The 9,970-nt window shown below is 37.0% G+C and overlaps 2 protein-coding genes across 2 annotated transcripts in view; one reads left to right on the top strand and one right to left on the bottom strand.

Annotated features, from left to right (window-relative positions):
* Positions 1-4,750: 4,750 nt before the first annotated feature.
* LOC131153771 (uncharacterized) lies at positions 4,751-8,913 on the bottom strand. Its single transcript, XM_058106230.1, has 2 exons — positions 8,698-8,913; positions 4,751-4,996 (listed from the first exon to the last, which is right to left on the bottom strand). Exons 1-2 carry the CDS (start codon positions 8,911-8,913, stop codon positions 4,751-4,753), a joined length of 462 nt encoding a protein of 153 aa, XP_057962213.1.
* Positions 8,870-9,970, top strand: part of LOC131154439 (lipoyl synthase, mitochondrial) — a 39,468-nt gene continuing 38,367 nt past the window's right edge. Inside the window, exon 1 of the mRNA XM_058107223.1 lies at positions 8,870-9,462. Coding sequence (XP_057963206.1) covers positions 9,002-9,462 — 461 coding nt within the window. The 5' untranslated portion in view covers positions 8,870-9,001. The remainder of the gene's footprint in view (positions 9,463-9,970) is intronic.

The raw sequence follows: 9,970 nt of genomic DNA, 5'->3' as shown, positions 1-9,970 counted from the left end.
TTAAACATTCAACCAACCAATTTTCAATTAAAGTAATCAACCATAAAATACCCAATTAAGATATGGTAAGCAACTTTTTTACAAGTTTTAGCTTTTATAGCCCTGTGAATATATGAGTTTGTTTCAAGCCCTATATTGAATGAAATTGATTTCTCAATATGATGCACAATATGAAATCCAACACTCCTTCCAAGAACTTGGACTTTAAATAAACTTTCAGTTAATGAGTCTTGGGTGTTAACCAATCAACGTATTCCCTTACGGTATTCTCAATTTGTATTGATCAACCAACTTACTTCCTTTCGGTTTTTGCAAATCCCAAAATCAAATTAATATTTATTTTATTTAATATCCAATCCACGCAATGTATATGATTAAAAATTAAATTCAACCACGTAGTTAATATATGATGAAATTTAAAGAGAGTGATACCACGTTTTTTACGAGGTTTGGCCTATCCCCAGCTTACGTCCTCGCCTTAGGCCAATACCATCTAAGGATTCCACTATACCGTTCCTTTCAGGGCAGAACAAACCGTTACAAGTGATAACCCATGCTTAGTCACTCCTTCAATAGGTTAGAGAAATACCTCTCCAAGCAATACCCCTCACTTGGTACAACGATCCAACAACCTGGAATCGTCAAAGAACTACAAGAGATAAGAAACAAGATGGTGTACAAAGACACTCGCACACAGAGTTGATTAGTACAATTCAAAAGCACTAATATCCTTCAATATTTAAATATCAAAGGAAATAGAATGAAGCTAGAGTAAGATTTCACTAGTATCATTCTTGTTGGCCTTACAAGGTTTAAAACCTTGTTATCTTGTTTTGATGCTAACAAACAAGTGAAATTTAATGTATTTGTGTGAGTAATGATGTTTCAGGACTCATATATGAGAAAGCAAAGGTCAAAGTGCTCAAGAGGATCAAATGAAGCTTAAAAGAGTTCAAGCATGGATTTAAAGATGATATATTAAACCTTGAAGAATATGAAGACATGAATGAGTTGTTGAAAGCCAAGGCATATTAAAGTCCAAAGATCCAAAGAAAAGCAAAGTGATAAAGTTCAAAGAATATGAAAGCTTGAAGCTTGAAGAAACAAAACATGAAGACTCAAGAACCTAAAATGAGAAAAGTTTTAGAAGTTTTCATGTAAGTACTTTAAATGTTTAAAATATCGTTTGCAATATTTTGAAGCTCTTAGGTTAACTTCTTGGACCTAAATACATTTTAAAATATTTGTAAAATAATTTTATAAAGTCAAAAATTATTTTAAAAGAGTTAGAATCATTTTTGGAATAAAAAGCACCAAAAAGGGTTTTTCTATTTGCTGTCAATTTTGATACAGCCGTATTCAGGTGTATTTTTCACTATCAAACATTCATTATTTTAAAAAGTGATGAAAATTAAAGTTTTAGTATTTTCTCTTATATTTATTTTGACACCAAGAAAACCTAATTTGGAGTTATACATAAAAAGTTACGGCTAAAACACTGAAGGGAGGTCACTACTGTCAATCAGCTAACACTGTTCACGGGTGCGACTTCAAATGACTGAACAGATGACTTTAGATGACTGAAGATTAAGTTCAGTCAACTGAAGATTTGTTGGATAGAATATACAGCAGGCAGTAGCAGTTCAGATGACTAAACTTGTGACTTCAGTCGATTGAACTTGCAACACCAGATGACTGAACCCTGATTTCAGTCAACTGACCCTATATCTAGTTCTATATTTTTAAGGGGTTAAGAAACTTCAGTTGACTGACCGCTACACTTCAGTCAACTGAACACTGTTCAACGGGAAAATTTTTAAATTCTAATATTTTAAAATATAGCCGTTTGAGCTCCAAACTTTCTAAAATTTTGGGAAACTCTCTAAGGAAACTTTTGCAACATGGAAACAAGTTTGAAAGCCTATAAATACATGGTTTTGCAAATCAAAACTCATCCAAGAATTGAAAAATCTGCTTGTAAAGCTGAAAGCACTCTTTTTCTTCCAAAAGCTTTCTTGCTCACTCATTGCAAATCTATTTTGCTGAGAAATTCTGAAGTGCTAATTATTCCTCCTTTGAATTCCTACTTCTAATCCTCTTTTAAAAAGGATATTGGTGAATTCTACACTTGAGCTTCATTGTATTTCATATTGGTATTTTACATTCAAAGTATATAGTGCTGAAATTGTACTAACTTGCTCTTTGAGAGAGTATACTTGTATACAAATCTTATCTTGTGTTTCTTATAGTTCTTTGACGTTCCAAGGGTCGTTTGGATCGTTGGCTAAGCAAGGGGACATTGCTTAGAGAGGCGGACTCTAGCCTATGTAAGGAGTGACCGAACGAGGGAATATCGTTTGGAGAAGGCGGGCTCTAGCCTTAACCAAGGAGTGTTGTAATCGGCGTTGTTTCACCTGTCAACGAAACTGAACTAGTGAATCCTTTGGTGGTTTGCCAAAGGCGAGGACATAGGCTGGGCATAAGCTGAACCTCATAAAAATCTCCGTCTTATTCTCTCTTTCCCTTACTCTTTATTTTTAGTATATTTAAATTGTGTGGATGGTTTAAATTTGAAAATCATATAAACTACATATATTTGGAAATCAAACAAACTTAAGGTTTAATTTTGATTTGGGTTTGTTTGATTTGGGTTGCGAAAACCGAAAGGGAGTACGTTGGTTACACCATATCTTGCGGAAACCTTACGGGAGTATGTTACTTGGTTAACATCCCAAAGATAAATTTATCAAGAGTTTATTTGAGTTCTAAATATTTGGAAAGAGTGATTTGATTCATCTATACAGGGCTTTTCATCAGCAAACATAAATTTCCATTCATTACAGGGCTTGGTTCAAATTTGACAAATATAAACAAACAACCATCTTGAGTTGTTATATTACCAAAGTACTGAATACTTTATATCTTGGTTTGGTTGTTTGTTGTTTGACTTGTACTTGGAAAGTAAATTGATTGTTTAGTTTGAAGATTGTGTTTAATTGATTAGTTGTTTAATTAAGTTGTTTGGTGATTTGTGAAATTAAACAAATAACTTAAAGAATTGGTTAAGTGTTTAAAGAAGTTAAGGATTCTTAAAAGAAGTTAAAAGAAAGTTTTAAAACCCAATTCACCCCCCCTCTTGGGAAGCTATTCCTAATTTCAATTCTCTAAATGAGGATCAGTAGTAGAAATCAGTGTAGGATGGATCAACACTTCAGTATTCTCAGCAAATTAGATTTTGCAATGAGTGAGCAAGAGAGAGCTTTGAAAGAGCAAGTGTGCTTTCAGTATTTAAACAGAATTTTCAATTCTTGGTGTAATTTGATTTGCAAAAACCATTTATTTATAAACTTCTAAAAGTAATTTCATATTGCCCAAGATTACTTGGAGTATCTTCCAAGTTTTTAGAAAATTTGGGGCATAAGAAACCATTATTTTGATTTTAAAACATTTTAAAAAAATTAACTGTTAACAGTGTTTAGTAGACTGAAGTGTTGGGTTTAGTCTTCTGAAGTACCTTAAAACATTGAAAATTTTAGTCTGGATACAGGATCAGACTACTGAACTGAGGGTTTAGTCTTCTGAGGGTGTACTGCCTCTTTCGTGTTTCAGTAGAAAAATCTTCAACAGACTGAACTAATTCTTCAATCTTCTGATATGACTCTTTAGTCTTCAAGCAGTCAACCTCAGCTGTCTGGGCAGACCATTTTCTGTTTTTTCATTTTTAGTTTTCAAAAACATTTTTGCTCTCTTGCTTTGGTTTCTCATAAAACATTTTCCAGGATTTTAAATAAGGTCTCTAGGTCAATGAATAACCCTATAAGAGCTTCAGAATATTTCATAAGATTTTTAAACATGAAGTACTTACAACAATGGTCTTAAAGTCTAAAACTCTAATCTTCAAGCCTTTCCAATGTATTTTGCTTTATGTCCCATTTGACTTGAGCTTGAGTTGGCTTTGAGTTTCCACTTGCACATTACTCATGTTGGTGTTGCTTGAGCTTCTTTTGGATTACTCTACATATGAAGGTATCTTTTTGAGTCATTAGTGATCTTGAGCTTTCCATTGATTTTCTTTTGAGCTTTGTCTTTCCTAAAATATCATCATTCTAATAAACACATATTAAATCATCTTTTTTTTGTTATCATTAAAACAAGATTGAAAAGTCATGTTAGGCCAACAATCTCCCACTTTTTGATGATGACAAATAAGGAGCAAAGATGAGGGTTCTTTAGAAAAGGCTCCCCTTACTATAAGCATTCTTTTTTTTTTTAATAAGTTTGGAAAATAATGATATCAAGTTTAAAAAGTTCAAAATTGATCATAATTAACCAAATGAACCCCAAACAAGAATATCACATGAATACACACTTTCCAATATTTTGTAACATCTTCAAATTTACAATCAAGCATATGTTGCACAACATTCATGTTAGCCCAAAAGACTCAAAAGTCATATTTGTCATTCATAATTCATATGTGCTTGCAATCCATCTTTGTCTTTGCTTACAATTCATCTTTGTCATTGCTTACATTTCATCTTTGTAATTGCTTACAATTCATCTTTGCTAACAATTTCTCTTCTCCTTTGTCATTATTCAAAAAGAAATGAGGGATAGGAACAAAAGAAGTCACTACACACGCAAAGAGTCATTACAAGTAACCATAAATAAAAGCGAGGCAACACACAAACTAAGTGTTTGAATACATCCAAAAAGATCTAAAATTCAGTTCCTTAATATATCAAAAGGTCTAACTATCAGCATTGTCATCCTCTTCGTCATCTTCTTCATCTCTCTCTTCTTCATATTGCTCTTCATCCTCAGAGTCTTTCTCTTCTTCCTTATCTTTCTCTTCTTCATCACCACTTCCTTCCTTAGTGTCCTCATCATCACTGCAAGGAGCTGAACTTGTATCCATAGGATCCCCACCTCGGGAGGAACTAGTTTGATGCTCCTCAATACGAATGAGGTGGTGATCAAATGATGACACCTTCTCCTGAAGACTCTAAAGTCTGGACCTCACTTCCCTGCTAAAGGAGGAGAAGTCATTCTAAAAGGACCTAAACCAGGAAGGTGTGTCAACAGGAGGACCCTGGTCATCTGCTGGAGGAGGAGGAGGAGGAGGAGGAGCTACTACTGGTGCGCGTTATGATCTTCCTCCCCTGAGGTACCAACCTTGATCACCTTTATCATACCCCATTTGTTTCAAGGTGGTGGAATTGAAAAGATCATAACATGTGTGCTTGATGAATAATTCAGATGGAGTAGAGAGATTTAGCTGAGCAAAAATGAGGTTTAGGGCACCTCCATAGGGAAGAGTTACTCTAGACGCTTCTAACCTTGACCACATCCATTTTAAAATGAGACTTGACAAATTGAGCTTCTTTCCTTCAAGGAGACACCAAAGGAAAAGGCACTCTATGTAGGATAGATGATCAAAAGAACCAGATTTGGGCAAAATGTTGTATGAAACAAATTTATGAAGGATTTGGGCTTTGAGGTTCAGTTGTTTATAAAATGGGGGATGGCCAAAATACACTAGTTGATTTTCCGTAACTAAGGGAAAAAAGGCTTCAAGGGTGAAGTCTTGTTCCAAAATCTAGGACTAAGAAAAATTTGGACTATCAAATTCACCTGTTGTAACATTTAGAATAAGAGTTAAAATTTGAGGTGTTAAAATGATTTTCTTACCCCAAACCTCGGTGGATAAAACACCGTCACCATAAACCATGTTGGCATAAAATATTTTTATAAGGTTTGGAAATATGCCTTTGGCTTAATGGATTATTGTAGTGACCCGAAGAATAATAGCATTTTAATAATAATAAAAGGGAGAGAAAATAGATACAGAAACAGAAGGCGGTTGTAGAAGCGTTCGTCAACGACATTGCATTTTGAGGGAAGTAAAAATTTCATAAAATTTCCAAGGCTTTGTCGACGAACACAGGGCTTCATCGACGAGAAGATACTGAGAGACGGTTCGGGCTGCTCTGAATTTCGTTGACGAACACAGGGCTTTGTCGACGAATTTTATGAAGGGCTCGTCGATGAGGTGACGTGTCTCGTCGACGAACCTGGCCCTATAAATGGTGGAAACCCGTTATATTTCTCATTTCTCTCGCCGCTCTCTCTCTCCTACGACTCTCTCTCTCTTCTCTCTTCGATTCCGGCCCCACCAGTTGCCGGATTGATGATCCGAAGCTATCACGACACTCCTAGCGGAGTTCTCTGCACATCTGCCAGAGCGGATCGCCGGGAAAACAGAGTTGGATTTCATCCCAAATTCAGGGTAATGCCTTTTAGCTAGTTTTTGGCTTTCTGGCAGTTATAGGAAATGATATAGACGGAAAAATACTGATATTATGTTATGGCATATGTTGGTTTCAGGGTGTTTTGTAGAAGGCTCTGCGGGTGTTAGGCTTGTATTCCCTAGGGGCTTTCCAGTAGTAAGGTAAGGGAAATATGCTATGTTAGGAAATTTCTAAATATTATACAATGTATTTATTTATGAAAATCATGTATTAAACTATGGTGTGGCTTGTGAATATGTATGTAGTACGGGGATATGTTTTACGAATTGTAGTTTCATGATTTTTATGAATTTCAGTACCATGATTTTACGGATTTAAGTATTATGATTATGTGAACTTCAGTACCATGATTTTACGGATTTTAGTACCATGATTATACGAATCTTAGTACCATGATTATACGAATTCCAGTATTACGAATATGCAGTTCCATGTTATGATTATTCAGATTTTAGTACGTTTTGTAGCATCATGGTAATTATGATTACTTCAAAATCATGGTAAATTAGATAAATATGTATAGAAATATATTATATGATAGCAGACCCTGTTGGACATGCAGCTACAGAGCACGGTACCGTTGCTACAGATACTATGCTACTTTACGAGTGCAACCACCTATTCAGATATACGTGGTAAAGTCGACCACCTAGGCCCTTGAAGAGGTTAGGCTCCCTATCTAGATATGGGTTGAGGTGGGCAGGTCGACTGACGGAGTTCAGTGATTTATTCCTGGTTGGCCAGCCAGGGTAAATCCAGCCTACGGGGCGCACAACCTTGTCATGAGGGGGCATGTCATGACACAGACAGCCACAGGGAACAGTTTTAGTTATTATTACATACGTATGGATTTATAGATTTGGGGACCCTACTTATGTACACTAGAAGTATTTTGAATTATAACCTACAATACTGTTATGTTAAGCAATATGGAAAGGGGATGCATTTTATTACCTATACTGTACTTAACATATCCAGTTATACATGTTTATATGAAATCAGATTTTGCATAATATTGTTAGCTCATTTGCCACACACTAGTAATCGCATATTTCTTCTTACTGAGCGTTGACTCATCCCAGTGTTGAAATATTTTTTAGGTGATCCAGGTAGGCAAGTAGATCAGGCTCGCAAATAGAGGGGCGTCTGTAGTGCTCTGTCAGCAAAGTGAGTATGTTTTGGGAGGATTTTTGTATTACCCTAGCTAGTTGAGGGTATTTTGGGAAATTCAGATATATGTGTATATTTTGGAAAAAACATGGTAGCACTTTGGTATTGATATTGTATGATATGGATATGTTTATTTAGTTTATGCTTTTCGTTGCTTAGGTTTATGGATGGATTTATCCCAGCATGGTATCAGAGCATGTAAAATATTAGTGTATAAAAAAAAAACCATTTAATTAAGCTGGTCATGACAATTATGAAGTTGAACCAACCTATGTCCCTAAACAATGGAAGTATTTCAGGGAATTCTTCATTGAAGAAAGATGTATCTATGACCTTACCTAAAATATGATCAGTGGAACGAAGAGAAGCACGGTATCGAAGCTTAGCTTGAGATGCAACTAATCATCTTTCAATGTTGCTTTCATCCCTCCCAATAGAGGTTCCACGATTTGCCGTTGTCTTGGTGCGTGGCATTTTTGAATATCATAGAGCAAACAAATGCTAGGAAACCCTAGAATCCGTAGGTGGTGATTTAGAAATGTGTTTTGAGCCTTGGATTCAAGAGTTTTTGGGTGATAATGGAAGGAAAGAGAGAGAGAGAGAGAGAGAGAGAGAGAGAGAGAGAGAGAGAGAGAGAGAGAGAGAGAGAGAGAGAGAGGGAGCTTCGGAGAAGTGATGGAATAGGGTTCAGAAGGCTAAAGTTAGGGTTTTAAAGTTTTTAAATATATATACTCCGCGACTTCAAAAGACTGGAGATTTAGTTCAGTCTTCTGAAGATTTTTAGAACTAGGAAACTGAACAGGCAGTAGCACCTCAATCGTCTGAGGTTCAAGCTCAGTCGTCTGAGCTTACAAGCTCAGTCGTATGAAGTTTGTAAATTTTCAAAAATTTTTTTATTCTTATCCTGAAACCTTCCTAAATTACTTCCCTACTATACTTTATCAAATTGTTAGGTTTCAAGCATCTTTTTTAGCAGCGTCTTTTGAGACATATAGCTTCCTTATTCATAGAAGATAAGCCATGTTCAATTAAGGTTCTCTAGATTTGAGGCTACCAAAGACATTTTGTAATTATCTCATAAGCTCTTCTTTATTTAAACTAGTTCATTACCCTTGTCGAAAATTGGATTAAGGGAATGACTATTCCTAATATCTTTGGAGTCCTTAGTTTGTAAGGCCAACATAATCGACTGAAATCGAACCCCCGATACGTATACTTGATTGCTCATTGCTTTAAACCGTGCCATGCTCCTAGGGATACGAGTAATGTCTACTCTTCCCAACAACCCCAACAACCCAACCAAACCAAACCAAACAAACTTCCAAGCATCGTCCAAGCCAGCCCGGTCCGACACTCCAACCGAAACAAATTTCCCGGCATCATCCAAGCCAACCCGGTCTGAACCCCTACCCCGCCTCTCCCGTGAAGCCATGAGTCATGAAAGATAGAACAACCAGAAACCAAACAAATTGCAGAGAGACGGGAGAGAGAGAGAGAGAGAGAGAGAGAGAGAGAGAGAGATGCATCCGCGCTTCACATCCATAGTCCGATCCTTGAAATCCACCAGCGTCTCCTCCACCTCTCTCCCTCTCGAGTCCCTTACCTTCCTTCGCCACCTCTCTTCTCCTTCTGTGCCCCCTGCCGACGCCGCCCCTCCCCAAACTCTCGCCGCCCTCCGCCGCCAACTCGCCCTCGATTCGCCCTCCCTCACCGACTTTATCCGCCTCCAAGACTCCGATGAATACTCTGTCGAGGTCGGCACCAAGAAGAACCCCCTCCCCAAGCCCAAATGGATGAAGGAATCCATCCCCGGCGGATTCAAGTACGCCAAAATCAAGAAAAAGCTCAGGGAACTCAACCTCCACACTGTCTGCGAGGAGGCTCGCTGTCCTAACATGGGGGAGTGCTGGTCCGGTGGCGAGACCGGCACTGCCACCGCCACTATTATGATTTTGGGCGATACTTGCACTCGTGGTTGCAGGTAAATTCGCCTTTAGTTACTTTAATCTGATATGTTTTCTATCGTCTTGAGTTTATGAGGATGTGATGTGTTCATCGCCATTATTTTGTTTATTACTATGCAGACGGTTTCCATTGTTTAGATCAGGTGATTTTGTTGTATGATTTTGCACTCTTGTAATTATGATGAAGATTACAGAAAATAAAATGTTAAGAAAACAGAATGTCTATGTGTCTTAGTGGTAGAGGGGAGCGGGGGGAAGAAGTTAGTAGTGAATTGGAGAGATTACCGGGTGTCACGGGCCGACTATTTTCATACCTTTGTAAAGGGTTGTGCGGTGCTATCTAAAACTCTCTTACTTAACTAGCCAACTTATCGTTTACCAACATTCATCCCACGAAACACTTTCATTAGCATTCATTCAAATAGCAGTGGTAACAGTAATCAATTCATGAAAGCCACGACAAGCAAGCAGTAAACATTGAAATAAAGCATTTCATTAACAACTTTGTTGACATTGTGTGTTTAG

The sequence above is a fragment of the Malania oleifera genome, chromosome 4 (assembly GCF_029873635.1).
Source record: "Malania oleifera isolate guangnan ecotype guangnan chromosome 4, ASM2987363v1, whole genome shotgun sequence".
NCBI classification, from domain to species: Eukaryota; Viridiplantae; Streptophyta; class Magnoliopsida; order Santalales; family Ximeniaceae; genus Malania; species Malania oleifera.
The sequence above is the reverse complement of the archived record's forward strand: the minus strand, read 5'-3'. Positions and strand labels throughout refer to the sequence as shown.